This window comes from Rutilus rutilus (assembly GCF_951802725.1).
Source record: "Rutilus rutilus genome assembly, chromosome: 12".
In the NCBI taxonomy this organism is placed as follows: Eukaryota; Metazoa; Chordata; class Actinopteri; order Cypriniformes; family Leuciscidae; genus Rutilus; species Rutilus rutilus.
The window spans coordinates 35,817,982-35,845,081 of NC_140217.1; the positions used below are offsets into that span (position 1 = coordinate 35,817,982).

The 27,100-nt window shown below is 37.6% G+C and overlaps 1 protein-coding gene across 7 annotated transcripts; it reads left to right on the top strand.

Annotated features, from left to right (window-relative positions):
* Positions 1-7,762: 7,762 nt before the first annotated feature.
* LOC311301229 (potassium voltage-gated channel subfamily A member 2) lies at positions 7,763-26,771 on the top strand. Of its 7 annotated transcripts, none has more exons than XR_014629417.1 (6): positions 7,763-7,910; positions 8,860-9,312; positions 10,520-12,472; positions 18,352-19,343; positions 22,271-22,473; positions 25,522-26,771. XR_014629417.1 is itself a non-coding variant. In XM_084426196.1 (3 exons), exon 3 carries the CDS (start codon positions 10,658-10,660, stop codon positions 12,134-12,136), a length of 1,479 nt encoding a protein of 492 aa, XP_084282322.1. In that variant the 5' UTR covers positions 7,763-7,910; positions 8,860-9,312; positions 10,520-10,657; the 3' UTR covers positions 12,137-12,474. The 7 variants fall into 7 exon arrangements, 1 of the variants encoding a protein (XP_084282322.1); XR_014629418.1 differs by having other exon boundaries at positions 18,352-18,541; XR_014629419.1 differs by having other exon boundaries at positions 18,352-18,458.
* Positions 26,772-27,100: the final 329 nt, after the last annotated feature.

Sequence of the window (27,100 nt, forward strand, 5' to 3'; positions counted from 1 at the left end):
AATTGTCACTTTTTGAGGGTGAGCAAAAACGCACCGTTTTTGTGTCTGTCCCTTTAAATGCAAATGAGCTGCTGCTCCCAGCACAAGGGGCGGAGCTTCAACAGCTTGTGTCCTTTTACCTCACACAGACATGCACTGAAAATTTCAAAACCTTTTAGCCTTTTATGTTCAAACTGGAGTCAGACAAAGATGGAGAGACTCAAGAAGTTGATGAATTTATGTAGCTTATGTGTAGATATCTTCTAGTCATTGATTAGTATATTCTGTCATGATAATCTATAAATCGTGTTCTGGGGGCGGGGTTAATGTAAATTTTAGGGTTTGTGATGTCACTAACCCGGGAGGAATGTCATCTCCCTTTGCTTTGAACTTTGTGCATCGTGACTTTGCAGATGTTGTTTATGCTCAAATAGCAACGTTATACACTACTTGGTTAAAAAAGTGAAATCATAATCAACCACCCCTTTAAGCGAAATCAAAAAAACAAACTGGTGTGATGTCATTTCGAACAAAATCAGGCCAAAACTCCGCCTTCTTTGACGTGGAAATCTTCTCCAGTTAATTTCTTTTGTGCAGTCCGTCGAGGTCGGATGTCTGCGAGTAAAAATGAGGACACACTTGAGAGCTGCTTCATAGTAGAAAATGAAGCTGAAATTCTAACCGAAAGCGACACTGACACTTTTTTATGTTTAGTACTGTAAAGCTGCTGCTTTAAAGCAATCCACTGTATTGCCTTATAAATAAACGTGACATGACTTTAGTGGAGTGCCGAATTGCAGAGCTCGCGCAAACATCCATATGGCTATGATCAGATGCTGTCTTAACTACGGTTGTCTCACCGCTGTCGTTTTTGTTGTGCATTTACTTGGATATTGAGAGGAAACACCATATTTACATATTCATCTTAACGCCGCTCTCAGCAGCTTCAGGATGTTCGCTAACAGTATAGAGCAACAGTGCCCGCCCCCTTTTTCAAAAGCACAGTTTTTTTACATTAATTTTTCCCATAGGGATTTTTAAAAAGGCTTTGTTAAAGAGTTATAAGCCATGAACAAAGCCAATCAGCTATGAGGTGCATAACAACATTATAAACTTTTATTTGAAGCAAAAAAAGTCAAAGGTGTGAGTACTTAGGTGACAGTAGTGATGGAAAAACGATGGAGAAATATAAACCTTCTCATCTACAAATGTTGATTATATATAAAAACTATATTTTAAGTTTATAGCAAAATATGCATATATACCAATATTTAAGTATTTTGAGAGCTTAGAGAGTCGAGTACGTCATTCGCAGTGTTCATGGGAATGGGCGGAGCTAAAGTGCTATTTTGGCGCATGTTGCTTTTTTCAACTCGCTGATTGGTGTAATTTTTTGTACAGCATTATGGGTGATGTAGTTTTTTTTTTAAATAAGCTGAAATCATACAGGCTGGCGGCTTCATACTATCAATTAATATCCTCGTAGCTCACTGCTCAGTCTTTAAAGGTTTAAAAGTTATCGTTCAAAATCAATTTCCCTATGAAGAAAATGAATGAAGTTTTGGTGTTGCACTTTAAACTGCTGGTCACTTATTTCAAAATTCTTTTTACCCCAAAGCGAAGAACGAAAAAGAACTTCACCGCATGTATTTTGGGGCCTTAAACAACCACCTAGCAACACCCTAATGACCACTCAAAACACCCTACCAACACCTTAGTGTTCACCCAGAACTCCTTAGCAAACACCTAGTAATACCCTAGTGTCCCCCCAGAAACTAGCAACCACTTAGAAACGCTTTAGGGAAGCAGAAAGTATTTCTGTGCATCTATTAAACCTTTTCTTAATGTACAGAAATAGGTATTAAATGTTTAAATGACATGAGGATCTTGATGAGTGTACAGAGGCCTCAGCCTGTGTATGTGTGATAATAAGATACTCATTCACTGCTGGAACGAAACAGCTGAGCCACGGCACATCTCACCGGGGGGGCCAGCTGATGCATGTTATGTGTGTGTTTGTTCACACAAGCATATGTGTCCTCCTAAAGCTCTCCTGCAAAGGCTGGGGTCTTCCCCCTCTCTCTCTGCCCCGCTCTGCCACGCACAATCCCAGAAGTGTGTCATTCTAGCTCAGCAGTAACTCCCTCTGACAGGCTATTAAACCAGTGGAGATTGGACTGTACGATAACCACTTTAAGTGCAAAAGTGCTTGGAGATGTTAAACCCCCTCAACTTTATAAAAAAGTTTTGTGCTCATCACATTTGGTCTAAAGAGCAATCTGATCTGTTATCTAATTTCATGCCACTTTGTTATCTTTATGCTATGGTTCATAAGTAGCATAGTGGTTAATCTCCCTCCAATGTTAGTGAGTCCCTTCACATTTCACCACATTATTAAAGACATTTAACATTACAAATATTTCAAGGATCATTAAAGGATATCATGACAAATTTTCCACCCAATTTCTCATGTTTTTTTGTTTTTGTTTTTGTTTTTTGCATTTCCCATTATTTTTAAAGGTGATTCACAGAAGATTCACACAATGATTTTATCATCATAAATTTAAGGCAGTGCAACAAATTCTCTTGAATTTTAAACACAATTTAATGATGAATTTCTTATTACATAAATTCGATTTTTTTTTTATTATTATTATTATTTTTTCATTACAGTAATGAGAATTTGGGTGAAAAATGTGCCTAATCATAATGCAAAAATAATGTCTTAATGCAACCACACAAAAAAAAACCTTAATTTTCCTTATTGTCCTATTGATTCTATTGATTTTTGGGTGAAATATGACCTGGTTTGAAATGATTCACTCTACTAATCTTGGTCTGGCGATTGGACTTTCAGTTGCAAGTTAATACAAACTTTAAAGGCAGTTCCTTATAATGGCTCTACATCAAAAATAAAATAAAAATTGTTAACATGGAATTGGATTTTCCATGGTGTTACAGACAGTGGTATTTATGGCTGTGGGCTGTACAGGAAATGGAGTGTGAAATTAAAGGGAGACTCTAGAGGTCTGCCCTTGAGGATACTGTACACTTGGAGAACAGAGCAAAGACTTTATAATCCATGAGGTCCGAAGTTAAAAGAAAAAAAAAACTTGACTTGAAATAAAGGTTTGTGGTCCTATAATGTACCACAGGAACAGAAGGTCAATGCTGACCAATACAATAACAGATAAAGGGGGAAATAGCTTATAAGATGAGAAAAGTGAAGGTCAGTTAAAGGAAACTCTTCAAAATGGTTTAATAGGGAGTCTTTACTCACTCCTGTCTTTTAGAGGTGAACAGTTTTGTGCTCTGGTTCAGTCTTCTGGTTGGGCAGTTGCTTACTGGCCCAAGATAAAAGAACCCACCTCCAGGTCTCTGATGTCATGGTCCGTAGATGCAGCTCGGGTCTACCCTTCAATTGTTTTATTATCTGGCAAGCAAAAATAAGGTAAAGTCAATCTGAATGCTTGGACAAGGTATTATTATTGGATGATTTGAGGTATTATTCACGTCCATAGCAAAAAAAAGATTGCAAGCCAATGCTTAACACTTCGATTTAGAAGTTTGTTCAAATCACTAACCATAAGAATGAGAAAACAGGGTAAATAATTGGTTATTAAATGGATAGTTGTTCCAAAAATGAAAATTCTCTCATTAATTCTCTCATTAATTACCCACCCTCATGTCGTTCCAAACCCGTTCATCTTCAGAACACAAATGAAGATCTTTTTGATGAAATCTGAGAGCTTTCTGTCCCTCCATTGACAGTTATGCAACTACCACTGTGATGCTTCAAAAGTTCATTAAGAGATCTTAAAACTAATCCATATGAATTGAGCGGTTTAGTCCAAATCTTCGGAAGAGACTCGATCGCTTTATATGATGAACAGATTGAATTTAGGCTTTTATTCACATATAAACATTCATCAACGCAATGAGGTTCATTCTCGTGTTATGCAGCATGTTTGAGCTTCAGCAAGAACCAATGAGGTTTGTTCTCGTGTGTCAAGCAAGTTCGGTTGAGCTTCTGTTCGCTGATCAATGTTTAAATGTGAATAAAAGTCTAAATTCAATCTGCTCATCATATAAAGCTATCGAGTCTCTTCACAAAATGTGGACTTAACCACTCAATTCATATGGAGTGAACTTTTTAAGGCGTCAAAGTGGTAGTTGCGTAGCTGTCAATGGAGGGACAGAAAGCTCTCAGATTTCATCAAAAAGATTCGATGAACAAAAGTCTTACGGGTTTGGAACAACATGCGGTGAGTAATAAATAACAGAATTTTCATTTCTGGGTGAACTATCCCTTTAAATGCAATCATCTTCCTGCATGAGGATGTCCATTAAATACTGAGTCATGGCTCTTTCTTTCCGCCTCAGTTGTGGATCACTTAGAAAACCCTGCAAGCATGATATCACATCTGTGGCCCAAAGCCAGTGATTCCTCAGTCTGTGTGACGTCATCACAGCTCTCATCCCCTCCAATCTGTCTGTGGAGGGGCTCTAGGTGCCTGTCGCCATAGTAACAAGAGGACCACCATCCAATGATGGCAGAATGAGACTGTATCTGTATACATTGGCTTTCATAATCTAGTTTTATTCACAAAATTGTGTCTTGATAATATGAATGTGATTTTAAGGTGACTGCACATATCATGTTTGTAATATGGGATCAAGATTTTTTATAATTATTAATTATGCAAGATTTGTTTCTTTTCTCCATTACACGCAGATAAACAAGTTGTAATGTCATTGTCCGTATCTGTATGGGGGTGTGTCGCTGCAGGTTGGGATGGATCTGCTGCAGTGAGAAAGTGACCTTGAGCTGATTCTGGGTTCTGGATTCCTGCCACTATCTGCAACCTCCTGGCTCAAACTCAAGCAGTGCTGAAAAACAATGAAGAATCACTCAGATTTATGAAATGATTCATTATAAAACTAAAGTTAAATGTGCATGCTGAAATATTTTTTTGGTTTGGCAACAAACACAAAGAAACCTGCTGTGTCACCCTAGTGACTCGAGTCTTTTGAATCAATTTACCAAAAGATTGTTCAGATTTGTGCACTGGCCATTTCTACAGATTAAAGATCTTTACGTTAGCAGGTAGTCTTTCATCTGTTGTCCGAGTTTACATAATACGTGTCATTGAATTGATTCATTAAAAAAACACTGTACAAATCCACTTAAAGTGATAGTTCACCAAAAAATGAAAATTCTGTCATAATTTACTCACCCTCAAGTTTTGTTCTTTTCTTCTGCTGAACACAAAAGAAGATATTTTGAAGAATATGGATAACCAAACAGTTGATGGACCCCATTGACTTCCATAGTATAGAACAATAATAATACTATGGAAGTCAATGGGGTCCATCAACTGTTTGGTTACCAACCTTGTTTAAATATCTTCTTTTGTGTTCAGAAGAAGACAAACTCGTACAGGTTTTGAACGACTGGAGGATGAGTAAATGATGACAGAATTTTTATTTTCGGGTGAACTATCCCTTTAAGCAGAGACTTAAGTAAAGTGTTTAAGCATCATAAGCATCTTCCATAAAATGTACAACATAGCAGATCTTTCATTTTTCTTCAGTTGTGTGAACTGACAAGCCACATGACTTAGTAGTTCGCTCAGATGATTGGCTATTACTGTTATCACATTCAAATCAGAGTACATTTGATTTTACATAATCTAATCTTTTAAAGTTCCCCTGTGGTGAAAATCAAGTTTTTAATGTTGTTTTTATGTCTACATGGTGTTTTTAATATGCTTTAAGACAAACCATGTGCAAATGCATAAGTCAACACAATTGCAGAGTATTTTCTCCTTAAAACTGCAGTGAACCAAAGAGAGTCTCAAAAACGGTTTGTTGTTGGTGTTTCTGCTACCTTGTAACCAATCACGTCAACGAGTGGATCTCTGAGCTGGTCCGGAGGCGGGGCTAATTTGCATACTCATAGATCTGCGTATACTAAATGAGGCAAGGGTATAGAGTTGCATTCAAGCTATTTTAAGGCATGAAGATTTTTTTTTCAAGGAAAAAAACATTTAAATATGTCATTTTGGTGATCAAAGATGAGTTTTAAGGGATAAAATTATTGACCACAGGTGGACTTTAAGCAAATTAAACTGAATGGTATTTTCTTGTAAACATACTCCAGTATGTCTTTACAACTTTTTCCAAAGTGTACCTTAAAATATATGTTTAATTGCAAGTTGAAAAGCTTTTTTTGTTGTTGTTATAAAGCCTTACTAGGGCCATATAACATCTGCACTGGCAAAATCTGTTTTTCTTGCATCACTCCATTAAAGATAAAGCTAAAGTGAATATAAGATAAAGGGAAATTTGATAAACGCAGTAAATCTGTCTTCACTCCTGGTCCTGTTCCTCAGCTCAAAGCACCACATGCAGACAAGATAGAGCAAAATTTTTTAATAGCCTTAAAAGCTTTTCCTTACCACCACTCTTAACTCAACTACTATAGCCTAGATCGACTGCATTGTCCCTTGTGACTGAACTTGAATATTTGTGTGACCGTGAGAGGGCTTCTAGATTGACCCAGGATCAATGGGGCTTCGCTCACGCTTGCGTCTCCTCTCTTTGGCCAGTCTTAAACACATCTCACCCAAGCACAGAATTACACGAACCTCTCAGTTTTAATTAAAACATGTGAGCTAATTCAAGGCGAAGTGGATGTACACTCCTTTGTATTGGCACTCTCATGAATAATGGCTCAGCCGTCAGAGAGATTTCGTGAACGTGTGTGCATGATTGACATGCAGGCTCTGGCTATAAAACAAACAGCGATGAGCCTGTCACAAACCCCTCAGCACAATTTGTATGCAAAATCATCCCTTGAAAGCACAGAGAATTCAACCAATGCGGTAAAGGAAATTAAACTGACATCAAATAACAAATCATTAATTTGCAATGCAATCTATAGGTTGATCATTTGTAAATCAAATGTGGAATGCAACCAAATTAAATTAATTAATACAATTTCACAGTGAAGTGAATCCAGTTTTGCTGCATGAGCTGTAACCACTCTAGAGAAGAAAAGGGTCCCTTACTGATTTACCACTGCAGCAAATGGCCAAATCTGTTCCTTTTGTTAGCAGTAAGACAATTTGTATGTATTGTTTTCTGTCAGTGGTTTCCATGCCTCAACCTTCATATCCGATCAGTGTAAAAATGCCTCTGCTTCATGGATAGACAGAAAGGTCAAAATAATACTCTACAGCTGTTCGGAATACAATTTATGCATTATATAAGTATGCATATTGTGCATATAGCCTATAAAGATTTACAACATTCATGGAATACACGGATACCTACAGTATCAAATCTGTGCATAACTGCATATACTGTAAACAATTCCACAATTGGGCAGGTATAGTTTGAAGTATGCAGTAAACAGTACACTATTCCATTTAGTTATTTCCCTGACATCAAAAAATGGTACATAAGGTAGGCTATACACTATGTATACAATTGGACGTCCTACTTATCTGATACACTGCATAGGCTACTATCTAGGGAAAAACACAAATGGAGACAAAGGTGTTACATTTTTTAAAAACCATCATATTTGGCCACTAGCAACTGTGAGAGACAATAACAAAACAAAGAGCACGTATTGTCTTATAGAATATCAATATACATGTTACGTTATTTTTCCGTTAAAAATGAATAGCATTTTGACAGTGCGTGTCGTGGAAACACCATGCGTGACGCGTCCCCTTTAAACTGCCCACTCTGCGGATAAAGTGAGGAGTGGTAGCGCGGACTGTAATCCAAGAGTCTTTTGGTATGCACAGCAACGATTGACTGCAGATTCCATTTAACGCTTTAACTAGCTGACTAATGGCTTGTTGCGTGAACATAATGACACAACTACTGAGACGTCGGCAAGCGAGGTAGACGGACAGGTAGGAAGAGATTCGAGATGTCTGTCGCTGCAGACTTCTTATGTTTAATGTTTTGCATCTGTTCCCATGTCAACATGACAACGTGATAGAATGTGCGTTTTTCCTGTATTACAATCATTTTTAAAAGTGGTCAGGTGCAGCTGGTTCATTTAGGGCAATTTTTATACTATATCTCTAACCCTTGATTCAACCTAATGATTGATTTAGTCAAATGAAAAACAAAATTGGCTTGAATAAACCTATACAAATTAAGGATACCAGACAACACATTTTACAGTGATTGTGTCATCACTTGTCATTAAGAGATGATGCTACAATATTAATCATTTATTTTAGATTGGTTCATGGTTCAGTGATGTAAAAACACAATTCACACAGACAATTACTTAAACACCTCTTTTATGAACATTCAGTCTCTAAATTAATGGTAATTTAGAGATTATTATGCAGTTTAAAGAAGGGGGGGGGGGGGGGGGGGTTGCTCAAGCCTGAAAATATTGTCATATTCTTTTATAATTATTTGTAATTTGAGGGAAAGCTGTAAAAGGGAAATGTGTTCTAATATTACTTGGAAAACTTTTGTCTCCCAAATCAAAGTCAGTGGGGTCTAATCAACTTTGTCATGTGACAAACTTTATTGGTGACGTAGTTGCATTGTACTTACTCAAATAAGTACTGATTAATAATAATTAACTACATTTATTATACATAGTGTTAAGGTTATCTGTCTATCTATATATTTGTACTGAAATAGGTTTGAAACCTTTTTTTGTAAATCACGTATTCAAGAAAAAATGTATTATCTCAGACATGCTTTGTCACTGACCCTCATAAGTTGCGCAATTATCAGTAGTTTATCAGTCACTCACAAAGAGCATTCCCATTAATGTAACGTATTGCTTGCCTAATTAATGGATGTGATCACTGAAAGACCATTACTTACTTGCAGGACAAGCCTGACCTGTGCCTTCTGCAAATGTTTCACATTCACCTCTACTGTCGTTTGTTGCAACCTGTCTAGCAAAGACTGTGGCGACCTGCTTAATGCCTCCTTAATGTGGAATGAAGAGACCGCCCTTCCTTTGCATCATATGCTTTTTTCCTGTTCTTTCCTCCGTGTCCTTCTCAAACAACCTGCGGTGATGAAGCTTTGGGGTAGATGAGGACACAACCGCATACTGTACCTCTCTGCCCCTCCTCCCTGCCTGCCCCGTTATGCACAATACGCCGGTGTGCCGAGAGCTACAGCGGACAGTAGCAGTCAGGATTTAAGGAATCAGATGAGTTTGTAGTTTTCGTCGGTCACACAGGCGCCGGATTGCTATCCTCACTTCGAGAAGGCTGTCGTGACTTCTGGGAACCTGAGGAACCACAGGGGTGATTTAGAAGTTTATTCAAGCAGGTAAAATGTCTCAGTTCTGATTATGTACTCTGGACTATTGAATATATGGAAGCTTTATTATTCTTTTGTTTGCTATGTGTATGTCTGTTTCATTATCAGAGTAAAAAGAAAGAGGGACCACCAAGTCTTATTTAACCTAAAATGTATTTTCTTGCAGTTTAATATTTCATAGGCTGCTTCTGCTGAATATTTTAAAGCATGCTGGCATCGTTTGGGACAAGCACCATTCCAGCAAATATGTATGAACAGCATGGCATATGCGGTTCTTTGAATGTTCGGGTTTTTCATGGAAAAGGAGGAGAAAGGGATGGGGGACACACGCTTGCACACGCTGTATGGATGCAGCATAGTTATGTAGGATGTGCATGTCTCATAGAGAAGGGCCTGTTTTATGTGACAGCACTGTGAGAGATGCAGTTTTATGTCAATGGATATTTGTCCACTGCCGAACACCAGACAGAACTGACACGGCTTGACGCAGACTTTCATTATATTGTGGTTCTTTAAGAAGACCAAGGAACTGCTTCGCATGTGAATGTATAACTATGTAGAACATGCTGTTCTATATAAATTGTGCGCTATATTTTTAGATCTTCTTTTGCCTACGCTTTGCAATTTTTTATGGCATGTGTGGTATCTCTCATGATTACTATACTAGGGACATACTTGTATTATGATAAACACAATTCATAAAAAAATGCAGGAGATTTACCCGTTTCAGTCATCATAAACATTTTATCCCTTACTTCTCTTAGTTCTTTTTTCCTTTAGAGTGAAAGTAGGCAAAGTCCAATGCAGTGTATGGAGAAAAAAAAACGACTAAATATTAAATGTATAAAAACACTTATTTTAAAATTAAAATTATTTAGAATTGTAATGTTTTGCACCCTTTTTTAAACACTGGCGCATGACACATTATCAGAAAGTGTATCACTTTACCTGCATTCACCCTTCTTTTGTTGCAGAAAGCCTTTATACACTGTAAAAAAAAAAAAGTACAATTAACTTGGAGGTTTAAGTCATTTCAACTTAAATTACATTAAACTGACTTAAAAAATTAGTTGAATCTTGTATAACTTATTGCTTAACTTATTTTAATTAGGTAAAGCACTGTAAAAACATATGTTGCCATAACTTATTTATCCTATTTTTTTTTACAGGGACACAACATTAAAGATATCCGCATGTTGTCTCTGTTTTCTTTCAGTCGACCCATCCAGTAGCACGCTGTGGCCCTTAGTGCTCTACGGTGTCAAGCCCCCTTCTGTGTGGATTCCCACCCTGCATTTTCCCATCCTGTGGTGCCCTGCCTCGGTGAAAAGTGCAGGCCTCACCCTCCTGCATTATGACTGTGGCCACGGGCGACCCCTCAGATGAGGCGGCAGCACACCCTGGTCTTCCTCAGGACTATGACCCCGGAACGGAGCAGGACTGCTGTGAGCGAGTGGTCATCAACATCTCGGGTCTGCGTTTCGAGACGCAGCTCAAGACCCTTTTGCAATTCCCCGAAACGTTACTGGGGGACCCCAAGAAGCGCATGAGGTACTTTGACCCTCTAAGAAACGAGTATTTTTTTGATAGAAACCGACCCAGCTTTGACGCCATCCTCTATTATTATCAATCGGGCGGAAGGTTGCGGAGACCCGCCAATGTCACTTTGGACGTGTTCTCGGAAGAGATCCGTTTTTATGAGCTCGGAGATGAAGCGATTGAGATATTCAGGGAGGACGAGGGTTTTATCAAGGAGGAGGAGAGGCCGTTGCCTGAAAATGAGTTTCAAAAGCAGGTCTGGTTGCTGTTTGAGTATCCAGAAAGTTCTGGGCCAGCCAGGATTATAGCGATCATATCAGTCATGGTCATCCTTATCTCCATTGTCAGCTTCTGCCTGGAAACCTTGCCCATCTTCCACAGCGATGAGGAGGAGACGCACACAGTCCCCATTCCCGGTAGTAACTTCACAACCATTTACACATCCAACTACTTCACAGACCCTTTCTTCATTCTAGAGACGCTATGCATCATCTGGTTCTCCTTCGAGTTCTTGGTGCGCTTTTTTGCCTGCCCTAGTAAAGCCAGCTTCTTTGTGAACATAATGAACATGATTGATGTGGTGGCCATCATTCCTTACTTCATTACACTGGGAACGGAGCTGGCGGAGAAGGGAGCAGAAGACGAGCCGCAAGGGCAACAAGCCATGTCTCTTGCCATTCTGAGGGTTATAAGACTCGTACGAGTCTTCAGAATCTTCAAACTTTCCCGTCACTCAAAAGGACTTCAGATTCTTGGCCAAACACTCAAAGCCAGCATGAGAGAATTAGGTTTACTCATCTTCTTCCTCTTCATCGGAGTTATCCTCTTTTCTAGCGCTGTCTACTTCGCAGAAGCTGACGAACCCGAGTCGCAGTTCTACAGCATCCCGGATGCCTTCTGGTGGGCTGTGGTTACAATGACAACCGTTGGTTATGGAGATATGGTGCCCACAACCATTGGAGGAAAAATTGTAGGATCTCTCTGTGCCATCGCTGGCGTCTTGACCATTGCCCTTCCAGTGCCCGTCATCGTCTCAAACTTTAACTACTTCTACCATCGAGAAACAGAAGGTGAAGAGCAAGCACAGTATCTCCAGGTTAGCAAAGTCGATTCTCAAGAAGAGCTGAAGGGAAGTCGAAGTGGATCCACCATCAGCAAGTCTGACTACATTGAGATCCAAGAAGGCGTCAACAACAGCAACGAGGACATTCAGGACGAGAACCTCAAGACAGCCAATTGCACTTTAGCCAATACAAATTATGTTAATATCAAAAAAATGCTGACAGATGTCTAGTCATTTGGGGAGCAGGTCCAACTTGATTTAAAATGTAAAAAGGACTAGTAAACCGTGTTCGAAGGAGGATTGTTATTAACATGAGATTTCTGATCTCCAATACCTCATTGAAACCGTACATCCAAATCCATCCACAATCCCAAGTATTCATCAGTGTTCGCATGGAGTCATCTACATCATCCAACACCTTATCCGGAGCAGGAGCCAAGTATTTATATGGAACTGTGGAACACAAATAAACAGCACATGAGTGTCATATTTCAGTCAACATCTTACTCTCAAAGCCAAGCTTCGCCAAAGAAACGTCATTTGTGTCCTTCATCTGCTGTTAAAAAGGTTTGCCGCAGTTCACGTATATGATACAAAGAATACTCACAGAAGTTTCATCCACTCTGATGCTGCTTGTTAAGAACACCAATATTCACATAAAGTCAAGACGGTTGTCTATTATTTTAGTGTTACTATAGTGATCAGCTGGGAATGTCATTGAAGCGGCCTGCTTCTGTGTCGACAGTTGTGTGTGGATCCAAAATACACATGTATGGACAACACTTGTATCTACTCCTTGATTATCCTTCTGCAAAGCTTTTGAAGACAAGATGAATGTCTCTACGTGTCATGTTTTATGTTATTTTTAGTCTACAGTGTCTGTGTCCACTGTTGTTCAACGGCTTTTCTTTTCTCATCTCATATCACCTTTTAACCATTTTTATTTGCAGTTCTTCAGGATAAAGAGCATACAGAAAATGCTAAGCAAAATAACACCCTAGTGCCACAGAAAAGAAAAAAAATGCTTGATGTATTGTGTGTAAGAGGATACTGTTCAGTGTATATATTCTGCGAGCTGCAGAGATAGTCCAAAATGTAGTTGATATTCAAATAACTTTGCCACTTAATGAGCCATATTGTAGTTCACACTTTAATGTCCCCGAGCACATTTGTAGCAATGATGTCAGATTATTTTTAATCACTGGCTTGTCTATCGTCTTGAAATAATTTTCAGGTGTTGATAAGAGTGTGTTAGATGTTTTGTCTTTTCTTTTACTGGCTTGGATCGAGAAAAAAACACTGGTATTATAGTGTTGCATGGCCTCAGTCCTCAATCTTAATGGCATGGATTTTCAGCTCAAGAGAAAGTGATATACAGAAACTTAGTTAGATATTGCGACAATATGTATCTTGCTCTGTAAATAATACATATATACAGGATCATCTATTTTTATCTGTTTTATTGTGATCCAAAGGTGCTTTTTTCAGGTTTTGTTTTGCAAGTGAATCTATAAAAAGACACTCAGCATTGCATTTGGACAGACAGTGCAGCATTAGGGCATTGATTGCTGGGACATTGATTGTCTTAGTTTCAGGTGACCTTGAAATCTAGATATACAGGCTTACACAGGTTTCTTGTCTCTTGCATTAAAGACTGTTTTATCGCTAACAATGAATCAGCAGAGAGCTTTGGAAACTATGTAAGTCAATACCGTCTTCTTTTGATTGACCTTCTACAAAAGTTCTGGCTCCACTCACAGATGCTGCATCCTCGCCTCAAACTTATATTATCAAGTATAGCCATTATCAAGGCAGTATAGCCACTATATTGTATCAAGTATAGCCATTATCTCGAGCATCGGATTGTTTTCATGCTTCTCTTTAGACACCAAATTTGACTTTTTATGGATGGATTGAAGATTTGGCTCTATTATTTGATGTGGCACATGACTGTGCATCCTTTAGAAGGTTTCTCAACCACATCTATTTCAGTATCTCACCTGGGCTGCAGGTGCCTTTGTCTTCGTCTCTCTAATATATATTTTTTTGCAAACTGTATGTGCTGATGCTGCTCATTTAGAAGCAGATACTGCGTTCACAGCTGCTGCAAATATGTTATGTAATGTTATCTTGTTTTAATTCAGAGTATAGACATCACTGCAATGCGCACAGTTGGGGTAGGTTTAACAAAGTGTATGAAACTCAATTTCATATAGTCAATGCCTAAGATATGTACTAAACTTGTTTGGATGCTTTAAAGCTGAAGTGTGTATTTTTTTATGTTCAAATCATTTATTTGATCTAAGCAGTAATTAATCCGTTCATGGACTGATTTCCCCAAAACAGTGTGGTGCTTTCAAATCTTTGCTCTGTTTAAGCAGCCCAACACCACAAAATTGACTCAACCAATGGTGTGATATTAGTGTGAAACTATCTGTCTGTCTGAGCAATGGCAGATTGGAAGGTCTGTTTTGAAAATGTAATTTTGGTAATTCCATTAGGAGAGCAGAAATTACACACTTCAGCTTTAATGCAGGCAAACAGCAAGTTTTCTATGCATGACATTGGACAGTATGCTGTTGGTGAATCAGATGTATCATCCTAATACACATTGTCATTGTAACTTCATTTTTAATGTGTGGCAATAACATATATTGTGATTTTGGTGCTAGACCTGGCTGTGTCTAATGTCAGGGCTATAACAGTACCTCTTTAAAGCCTTCTTTTTTCCACATCTGTGAAACACTGGAAAACCGCAGTCATTGCTTAGCTTGCAGGTGCACTAGCTTCTCACATTACGTTTGCATTGTGTGTTGATTTCCTAAATGTCATTTGAAAGGCTAAATGACAGCATTGAATGTCACAAAATCATATTTGTAAGCATCTTATAATCAGTCCATGCATTGCCACGGTTTAGAAGGATGTACATCAACTTATGCAATCAATTTTTTTGTCTCCACAGTGTTTTTGTTTTAAAAAATGACAGGGGGAGAAAGAAAGCGATAGTTCACCCAAAAATTAAAATCAGCCCATGATTTACTCACCCTGAAGCCATCCTAGGTGAATATGACATTATTCTTTCAGACGAATACAATCGGAGTTATATTAAAAAATGTCCTGGTTCTTCCCAGCGTTATAATGGGAGTCAATGGGGGTTTTTTTTCCATCAAAAGTCCATCAAAGCGCATCCATCCATGATAAAAGTGCTCGAAACGGCTCTGGCGGGTTGATAAAGGTCTTCTGAAGTGAAGCAATGTGTTCGTGTAAGAAAAAAATATCCATATTTAAAATGTTATCGACTAAAATAACTAGCTTCGGGCAGATGGTTGTACGCAAGTCAATTTACGGCAGAAGCCGTTTGGAGCACTTTTATCACGGATGGATGCACTTTGATGGACTTCCAAAAAAATATACCCACTGTCTCCCATTATATCGCTTGGAAGAGCCAGGACATTTTTTAATATAACTCTGATTGTATTCGTCTGAAAGAAGAATGTCATTTACACCTAGGATGGCTTCAGGGTGAGTAAATCATGGGCTAATTTTCATTTTTGGCTGAACTATCCCTTTAAAGGCCAAACTCAATCAAAACTATATAACCAAAGAACCACCTTTCAATAAAGCTGTATTACTATTATTAATTATATTACATTTATCACACAGATTTACACCAATTGAATTGAATTTGGTTTAAATAAAATTAAATACTAATAACATAATTTTAGCAATGTTTAAGGTTAAGGCAACATGAAACAATATTCACAACCCATTTTACTTTAGTAATGTGATGCATTTTCTGGTGAAATAGTATTTTCAATGGGGGGAAATGTAGGCTGGCACTTGATACGAAAAGATCCAAGACATGCCAAAACAATGCCTAAATACCTATTTGCCTATTGGTTAATGTTATCCAATGTACGTTGCAGAAAAGGAACATCATTTCAAAGGCCAATTTTTTTCTCTTTGTTTAATCATACACAATAAATCCAGGAACTTTATTGCGAAAGTAAATATTTAGATTCCATGTTGACTTGAAGCATAAACTAAATATAGTGAATAAACTAAATAAAGTGAGATTTTGATAGAGGTTTAAAATACAGTGAAGTTGCAAGAACATGTTGTACCATGCTTTGATTGCCTTTGGCCTTGAGGATACGAGTAGGCTGCTGTGATTGAGACAAGCCCTGCATCTGTCCATCAAATGTTGTTGAGACTGCAAAGAAAGAAAGAAAGTCTCTCCTATTGCTTAGTTATGCAATACAGTGTTATATGTGTGTGTGTGTGTGTGTGTGTGTGTGTGTGTGTGTGTGTGTGTGTGTGTGTGTGTGTGTGTGTGTGCGCGTGTGTGTGTGTGGGCATGTGTGTATATCTGTAAAGCTCTTCAGACCCTATAGTCTGTGCTCAACAGCCAGACAGAGGGAGTTTAGACTTATACAAACACCTCAATTGGCAGAGAGCTGAATGTAGTCTATTTCAACCCATTCTGGCTGTAAAGGACAACCCCCAAAACACACTGAATGTTTTACATTCCTGTTAGTGTGATCCGGTCTATAATATTCACTATAACGCAACCATGACTTTTTAGGATGTAAAGCACTGAAAAACAAAATGTCTTCAGTGTTACTTGATGTAAAGATGCACTTTACAAGCACCACCAGTGGACAATCTATGGACGGAGACATGCATATAACCCTTACAAATGATCAATACTGTCTTAAAGCAAATACAACAATGAAGATGATATATGAAACCCGAAAGCTGTGTTGCTTGTTCCTTTCAATGGATCTCCATGTTGTCGTGCATCGTCTAAATGTCACTGAGTTGCTCAGAGCTACTATTTTGCAGATAATTTTAGAAAAGGAAATAATGACAGCAATGCACTGTTTCAGAACACTAGGAGCTTTTTGATGTCGATATTATTAGCTCATCCAGAGGAAAAGGTTGGTAGCTTGAAACCATTCAGGGAAAGGTGCCTGGTGGCATCTTTGATTTCGTTCCGCTTTAAGTGCTCAGCGTATAGTCCTCTGCACTTTCCACAGTGATGAGGGTATGCTAAAAATAGCCATTTCTTTGGAAGCAGAAATCATGGGGAACTGTATGCGTGTCTAAGAGGACGATATAGACAAGGCTGGTGTATAAAGACTGTCAATGTATATTGGCATAAGCTCTAGAGAGTTGGCCGCGGAAGGTGAGAAAGAGAGAATTTGTGTGTCTAAGTGACAATAGGAGGAGGACAGAATGTTCAGAGGAGACGAGAATAGATGACAGGGAGCGGGAGGTGCGGGATCAAATATGACACCTATGGTTAGGTTATGCGAAAGAATTTGTTCGCCAGCAAATCATTCCTAATTCGCCCTATTCATAGAATATTGATTATGTTTGTGTCGCTCTCATATCACAGTAGCTATACGGCATAAAGAATGATTCCTTTCTAATGCAGTTATTTTTTATTTTTTTTGGACTGAATATGTTTCAGTTTTAGCATTTATATGAATGTGGACTGACACCCCCGTCAGGAATCTATTTGCATAGGCTATAAAAAAGATATTCTAGCTCATTTTACTCAAGCATTGCTATAAGGCTACAAATACAGAATTTAAATTCTGGAAATCTCAATCCCTCTGTGTGCTGGTGCTGCCCGAGGTAATGTTTCATTGAAAAGGAGAGCATAGATGCCCTCTAAAGGCAGTGCCCTGAAATATAATGAGGTAATGTTTCATTGAAGAGAGGAGAGGAGAGAATAGATGCCCTCTAAAGGCAGTGCCATGAAATATAATGCACATATATTTTCACTGTCTAACAAGATCATATATTTGGTTGTATGGGTGAATCTCACAAATAAATGCCTGGCTCATATAGAAAACTTTTTTATTATTATAACTATTTAATTTTTATGACAAACTGTCATTACAGTAATTAAAATCATCTGGTCCGGTCATAATGTTTGTTTGTTTCTTTGTTTTTAATAAAATTTCATTTTAAATTAAATTAAATTTAGTACAACGAATATTACTAACGATTTATAAACAATTTAAATATTAATCTGCTGCTGTCCTTAATTGCTATGACAAAAAGTCACAATGCAAAAAATACATAAATACAGTATATATAAATAATATATATAATAAAATACAAAATAATAAACATAATAAAAATAATAATAGTAGTCATTTTTTTTCTTTTGATTTGGACGAAAATTGAAGAATGCTTTTAAACATTGCTTTGCAATTCTGAAACCACTTTGTATGATTATTATTGTTATTATCTGCAAAACATATACTCTGACAGTTTCTACAATGTATACTGTATAATTATGCCCTATAACCTGGAAATAACATACTGGTATAGCTGCTTGTAATCTTGTTCAGAAAAAGAAAAACTGTTTTATTTTATAATGCAACACTTCACTAATGACAGTATTCAAATCTCCTCAAATCTCCTTTCAGCTCCCAAGTGTTCAGTTGCCATATGGCCTGGACTCAGATCCAAGAACACGGGCTCCTGAGCCACACCCTCCACCCTGAGAGATGGAAAACTGGTGACCCAGAGGGAGGTCGAGTCATACTTCACTCACACTGCCCTAACCGGCTGTGTTTGTTTACCACAGATATGCCACATACTGTTGGATTTAGCTGCGTATGTCAGTTATTTTCTGTAAAAATCACTGAGATGTTAAGAATAAATCCATGGGGGAAGTTATATTAACAAATACAAAAACAAATAAATGGGATTTCCCAGAGGCCGACTGAGTTGAAACTCCAACCTCTTATTCTAAATCTAAACTCATTCTGTAATCATAAACCTCCTCAGATTTATAACCTCCATCACAAATCTATATGACCGTGTCTCCTGCTGAGTCTAGTGATGTAAGCTGTATTGATGTTGGGTACAGCGTGATTCTTGTAACCTACCAGAGATATGAGAAGTCTTAAAATATCCGCCATGAGTTAATATTTCATCACCAACTGCAAGCTCAGCATAGTCTCTCTCCAACAGGGAATCTTTCCTATGGAAAGCAACAGAAATGTCATAGATAATAATTCAATTTGGTTGAGGTAACATGAATTTAAATAATGCAACAAAAAAAAAGACTTATCAGACCCAAAGACTATAGATAGATAGTTTAAGATCAAGGGTAAGAGGTTTAATTCTCTCTTGACTCCCTAATATTAAAGGGATTTTTTTTTTTTACTTAAATGCATAAATGAGGACAGTTTTATTTTGATGTTTTTTTGTTTCAAACGTGAATGTGATATAAAAGCATCCAATAAAAGTGCATCAGTGGCTTATTCTAAACACTTTTCCTTTAAGCACTTGATTTTTTGCTCTTGTCCACTAGGGGCAGTGTGCAACAACACAAGGGCTCCTTAGATCAAGTTTCAGCACCACACAGTATCTGTGCATGTCTACTACAGAGAAAATGACAGAAATACTAAAGGTCAAATTGAAAACACTTTTGTTCTCAATAATTTTTAAACATGGAAAATGCTTCCATAAGTAAATAATTGTACACTAAATTCCTTACATAGGGGTGTAGACTCCTCCTGCAATGACTCTCCTGGCCGCTAGGGCGCGCTGTCTGCTCCCTCCTGCAATGACTCTCCCAGCCACTATGTTGCACCACCTGCTGTGAACTCTTTAGTTAAGACTGCTCATCAAGCCTCTCCAGTCCCAGCATCCCAGTCCATATCTCAAGCTGCTCCAGTCCTACCAGCCTAGTCTCAGTCTCCACCAGCACCTCTCTTACTCGAGCCTAGACTTCCAGCCCCTGAGAGGAATCCATGATTTATTACACAGTGTGCTCTTGCTTTCCAATTGCAGCCTAACAGTTTCCCTACAGAGAGCAGCAGGTGGTGCCACCTAGTGGCTGGGAGAGTCATTGCAGGAGAGGGCAGACAGCGCTCTCTAGCGGCCTGGAGTCATTGCAGTCTTACAGGGGATTGTTGTCCCAAGGGAAATACAAGGCTTTGAATCAAAGTCCAACTTCATAAAAGCTCTAGCAATGGTTTTGTATTCAGGTTTCAGAAAACATTGATCAAAATTGTTATATTTTGGCCAATTTTGTGAATCATATCCTAAAAAAAAAAAAAAAGATATTGTATAATTTTTGGGCAAGCAAGTGTCAAACAGAAAATGAAAGTACTACATTCATCTTGGTGGCTAAAAGCATAATCAAATTAGCCTAAATATTTATTTATAAGTCTGCGGAATGTTTGGAACTTTGTGAATGACAGACAGTTCTGTGGGCGGAGATTCTATTCATGCTTGAAACAATAGCCAGAGGTTGTCTTTATGTACTTCTGAGAGTATTAGATTACTTTTCTTAATAATCATCAAAAGAAGATGAGCGTTTTCTCCTGTTAACTACCTAGACGCATAACTCGAAAAGTTTGTACAACGAAGATTGTACATTCAAACACCAGAAAGGTGCTACCATCACTGTTCCCTTGATCAATGTGCTTAAAGAGATAGTTCCCCTAAAAATGAAAATTATCATCACTAACTCTCAAGTTGTTCCAAACCTGTATGTGTTTATAGTACCAAAGAAGATATTTTAAAGAATGTTGGTAATCAAACAGTTCCTTATGGGACCTCTAGGGGGGGAAATACTATGGTAGTCACTGGCTTACGTTGATTACCAACATTCTTTAAAATATCTTCCTTTGTGTTCAACATAAAAGAAAGAAACTCATACAGGGTTGGAACAACATGAGGGTGAATAAATGATGACCATTTAAATTTTTGGGTGAACTATCCCCCTCAGGTGGTTACAAGATGTACAGCTAGTCTCTGCAAAACAAAATAATGACGCAATACAATAAATGCCCCCCAACATGCATTAGTTTCAATGTTAAAATTACCGCCTGACCCATTTTCATAACCAGGCCATAAACAAACTAGTATTTAAAGAATCAATGCGGGTAAAACTAAAGACCCAAGAGGTGTAAATGTTATAACCCATTTGTTTAGAAAGCATAATTTCGTTGTAAGTGAATTGGACTGCATAAAATCAATGGAGCCATTCCATTACTCCCAGACCTATTGATCGCATACAGCAGAAAAGCACAGCCTGGTCTGTGTTAAAAGCAGAGTCCCTTCGACTGCGAGAGTCCGTGAGAGTGTTGCTAAGGTGATAGACAGTCTGCTTCGGTATGGGCAGGTCTGTGAAATACTATAGACAAACCGTAGACCTTAATAGCCTAAGTCTCATTTCACATGTAAGACTACACAGGCGAGAGACATTTAACTCTTGACACGCCAGAAAATAGCCATATTACAGTGGCCGCAAAAAAGCATTTGGACACTAAAGCCACACTTAAAAATGTATGAATGTCAATAAATATCCAGCGTGGTGAATTTTATTTTAAAGAGAGATAGCAGAAGCAAAAATTCCAAGTAAAACATTTCACAAATGATCGTTTTAAATGATAAAGATGATACAAAAAAATACAAAAAACTTAAATTTTGCAGTGCTCAAATGTTTGGGGTCAGTAAGATTATTTAATGTTCTTGAAAGAAGTCTCTTATAAGGCTGCATTTATTTGATCAACTACAGTAAAAAAAAAAAAATATATATATATATATATAATTTGAAATATTATTGCAATTTAAAGAACTTTTTGTATATTTTTATGTATTTTAAAATGTAATTTAATCCAAGCAAAGCTGGATTTTCAGCATCACTACTCCAGTCTTCAGTGTCACATGATCCTTCAGAAATCAATCTAATATGCTGATTTAGAGCTCAAGAAAATTCATTATCATTATCAATGATGAAAATAGTTGTGCTGCGTCATATATTTGTGGAAAAGTGACATTTTATTTTCAGAATTCTTTGATGAATAGAAAATTCAGAATTTACTTTTAAAATGAAAATCTTTGGTAGCATTATAAATGTTTTGATCAGTGTAATGCTGAATGAACGTATTAATTTAATTTAAAAAAAAAGTGTATACACTTTCTGGTTGTCCAGTTAGAAGGTCTATACTCAATTGGCATTGCATTACACTTAAGTTTATATTACTATGCAATGCAATTCATACATTTGACCGTGTGCAACTAACTTTTGTGGTCACTGTACAAAAAAAAAGCAAATATTTGTAATCATTCTTTCTGCGCACAGCGTCTCCAAGGTCACAGTGAGTACACAAGCATGAATGTTATGAAAAAAGTCTAAAGGAATATTGCAATATACGCAAGTTAGTGTGAAACAGCTTGTTCTGGGAAATTTGCCCAAAAATATATCAACCCGTGCTTTCCAGCTATGAATAATCAGGAGGGGCACGGCTACCTTCAGGCACCATTATTTTCAGATGTAACTCAGTTTAAACCTTGATTCTCTAATACGCTGTTTTTGCATTCCAGATTGCTTCTGCTTATCCAACGCAAACAACACCGGTGTTGTGGGACTACTCTGCTTCTGTACAATAGGCTGGCCAGATGGCTCCACAGAGTGAGACTGATACAAGAGTAAAGGACTCTGGAGAGCTGGCGCGCACCTGTGAGAGCCGCTGCAGAACTAATTAAGAGGGTTGGCTGCGCTAACAGGCTGCTTCCAAAACTGGCAGGTACAGATAGATCGCTTCCAAAATAGGTGGGAACCTTAAGTGTATCTTGGTCTGTTTATTGAGAAATCTTTAGATGATGGAATGACGCTTCAGTAACAAGCGAGTGGTCTCTCAAAAAATTATAAATTCTCTACACTGCGGCCTCTATCTCTATTTATAGGGGCTTTTGCTGATTTATACCATCTGAGTGATGCTCTGGACTACATCCAGAACCCTTTATAGGCACGATTCCCTCTGGGCGAGTGGATCATTTCTGGCCTCATCGGGAAGCTGCAGCTCAATCTTTAATGGGTGTGATGCAGCAATGCAAATGAAGCAAATGTAGCCGGCTTCACTTAACTTAAGACAATTCAAAAGAAAAAGGGTGTTTGCTCATCAGAACACTAAAACAAAACTGTTGAAAAATGATAAAAAGAAATATAACAGAATAATGTGGTGAAAAAATAAAGTTCCTATTAAATAACCTGTATTACTTTTGCAGTAGTATATTCAAAACATTTTCTGAATGTATAAATGTTGGTTGGTAACACTTTATTTTGAGGTGACGTAGTTACACGTTATGTACTTGCTATAGTAATATCAATACATTATGCAGAATTACAAACTAACCCTAACCGTAACTCTATAGTAATGTAGTTAAGATTACTGAGTACTTATTTGAGAAAGTACAATAACTAAAGTTAACTACATCACCTTAAAATAAGTGTAACCAGTTGAGGTACGTAATGTAAAACTTCCTACAGGAACTGAAATTTTAGTTTTTTCTTTTCTGTGCAATCCTCTAAACCTATGATTATATATATATATATATAAATTAGGGATGCACAATATACCGGCCACCATATAAGTATCGGCAGATATCGGTTCATTTTTAATGTTATAATATAATTATAAGAAAATTTGTCTAATATATTAAAGCCGATAAATAATCGATTACCTTCAGCTTCATTCAGATGTGCACTGTTCAACATGATGGTTTTGAATTGCTTGAAATATGATTGGAATCACTTCAAAAAGGAAAATACAGTAAAGTGAAAGTCTGTCATATCGGCTACGTAAAATTATAATAACATTATAATTGTGTGTTTGGGACATGACTTTTACAGGTGAGACTTTTGTTTTTGTAATCAGGCTCTCAAAAATTATATAAAACTTTGGATTTAGATTTATCGGCCAATATATCGGTTATCAGCTTTCAAATATAAAGATTTATAGGTATTTGCCAAAATGTTCATATCGTTCAGCATCCCTAATATATATATATATATATATATATATATATATATATATATATATATATATATATATAAATATACATAAAACACATTACTTAGATGAAAAGTAATTAATAATAATATTATTAAACTAGCCAAAATAATTTACTTATCTCAAGGCAGGAAAATACTAACCCTTGCAAAACATCAGTCCATCACCCTTTCCATTACGATAAAAAAAAATTCACCCAAGACTGGAGGAGTTTTCCCTCTATACAGTTTTCGTCTGGCAAGATTGCAGTAGATTACATTCTTTCTCATTTTTATCTCTTTCTGTCTCCCGTTTCAAATTCATGACTGGGCGTTCATTCTGTTAATCTTGCGAACCCTCGCCTCCTGGCACCAGTTCTGCTTAAGTTGGCAAGGACGTCAAGAATGAATTACAGTCAGCCTTCTGGCGCACAGGAACCTTGGGATGTAGAAAGAGGGATTTTGCTCTTATTTGGAATATGACACTGCACTAATTGCCCCTCACAGTCCTCTATATGCCATTATCATATGCATAGATAAGCTCAAATTGAGTCTCAGTAGCTACTTTAGTTGACACAAAAACTGCCAACTGTGTTTGTATCAGCTTAGATGAAATTTGACTTGTGACTGTTTTTTCCAGGTGGGGTTATTGTGCGTCAAACAAAAGTCACGTGTTGTTTGAAAGCATGTGTGGTTGAAACCGACAACAAGAAGTAGAAACCTCAGCTTTAAAATGAATGATGTACATAGTGAATGAGACTACTGAATCAATTCAGGTGTTATGTAACAAAATGAGTGGAAGGCAGAAGGATCAGTTCTCTAGCTTTGAGTACACATGTAGGCCTGGGTGGTACATCAAATGCAGGGGGCAACACATAGGGAATTTTCTTTTAAAATAATGATTGTACTTTTGACACAATTATTTTTTCCTAAAGTTTGAGGGATGTAGTTTCGCATAGCGAGACTTTTGACTATCAACATGGTAAATTGTGCAGCTTATTCTGCCACAAAGACATCCAAATATAAAGGAATAGCCCATCTTATTAACATAGTTTTGACAAACGCAAAGTTTATAAGTGCAACAGAATGTTTTGTAAAAATTAAACTATTTGTAAAAATACAAAACTTATGCCGCAAATTTTGAACGACTCAACCAACGTTCAATGCAGCATTTAAAATATACAATGCGAGAAGAAGGAGAGACTGTTGCGGTATGAAACTACACAGATCTAACTTTAAAAACAAAGCGGAACTGTGCTTAAGGATCCCATTTATTTCTAGTGCCCCAAAGAAAACTCTTTTAAATATGCCACTTGCAATCAAAACACGAGTTGAACGACTAACTGACCGTCACAGAAGTAGCCTGTTACGTACCTTTGTAAACATGACAAGATAAAGTGGTCAAAAACCCGTGCAGCCAAACTCTGGGAAACTGCGAAACGCCATCCACTGTTGTGTTCAGCATGCATCAGGCGGCCCATGAACGATCCATGGTTGTGTCGTCCCTGAAACTAAAGCATGACATGTATTCATGTTGTATGATGGGTTAGCACATATCCAACCAACTGATACAGTGAACACTTAAGCCACCAATGTCTCATGGCCCTCCGTCAATCAATAATTGGGTGACATTCAACTTCTCCTCACCTTTTTCACAGTGGATCATTCAGCACTTTTGCGACCTACTCAAAACCCTTACTCAGGCTCTGCTGAACATTTGTAGAGACATGCAGATTGTCTGGAACCAAATCGGTGTCCTGCAGCACTTAGATACATTGTTACCTTTTGTATGTCTCATTTGCAGTTGCCAGACATCAGCAAGAAGCTAAAAGAAGACTTGATGAATGGCCCCTTTCACTTCTGCCTCTGGACCCTACACAGAATTGCACTGGATCTCCTGTATAAGCAGTTTAAAGTTGGACTGCGTTGAGTGGCTGAGTCGCTGCCGAGCACTGCTGCAGATGTTTGTGTGTGAGAGCGTACGCGCTTGTGTGTGTTTGACAGCGATACTGGGTGCCGAGTCAGGTCCCCTGAGCTGATGGGGGAGGACGGAGCCCGAGATGTATGCGATGTGATTTGTGTGTGTTTCTATGCAAGTTAAAGTGTGTGCAAATGTGTGTGCTTATGTGTTTGACAGTGATGCCAATTCAGCCCCCCTGAGCTGATATGATGGAAAGAGGCTGAAACATTTGTGATGTGTGCATTATACAAACTTGTGTGTGTATGTGTGTGTGGTGGGGGTGGGGGGATGGGTGGTTCTGCACATTAAAAGGTGTGGCAATGTTCAGAATAGAATACTAGAATAGAATACTAGTTGCAGACAGACAGTCAATACAAAACAAAAGCAAACAGCAGCCAACTTTTATAGTTCCTCCTGAACCAAAACACAGAGCTTATGCAGCATTGAAATCATTGACATTCTACCTAGAGATGTTCACGTCCTCAGACTCGGATTTATGCGTTTCGTATGTCAACACGATCAACGGCAAAATTAATCTGCAGCAGTCAGGTGGTAAGGGAGCTCTGTACGTTGTTTACGTTCATTATTATTGAAACGTTATGTGCTTTGAGACATGAGGTCATTTAACGCCGTCTCTCCTGACACTTTGCAGACTCTGTTGTGTTTTGGAGGAGGAGGGTCTATGTAGACGCTCTGAAGGGAGGATGGGATCTTATGCTTTCAAAGCTAGCTCGCTATTACTAGCCTCTCTGGAATTGCCTACCCTACCTTTAATTCAGCAAGCGCCATCCAGCTATCATAACTTTTAAATTTGGGGTAAGATATTTTGAAAGAAATAAATACTTTTATTTAGCAAGAATGCATAAAATTGATCAAAAGTGATATAACATGTAACATCTATAATGTAAAAAAAATGCTTTAAATTTCTTTAAATTTTTTTTACTTTCTATTCATCAAACAATGCAGAAAAAAAAGTATCAGCGTATCAGGGTTCCCATAAAAAAATTAAGCTGTTTTCAAAAGTGATAGAAATGTTTCTTGAGCAGAAAATCAGCATATTAGATTTCAGAATTTCTGAAGGATCATGTGACACTAAAGACACTTACCTTTTATTATATATTAAAAATAGAAAACCGTAATTTTAAATTGTAATCATATTTCAGAAATGTACTGTCATTTTGATCAAGACTCTGTGAGCATTTTGTTCACAAACATTTAAAAAAAAATTACTGACCCCAAACATTTGAACAGTAGTGTGTGTAAAAATGGCTTTAGGCAATCAAATGAGTCAAGATAGAGAAAGAAATGGATATTAACTTATGATTTTATATTCATCACACTGGAAACTAAAAGTAAAGTCAAAGCATTGTGAAATACAATATTCAATGATTGATGTTCCATTCAAAGCTTGATGGGAAAATCG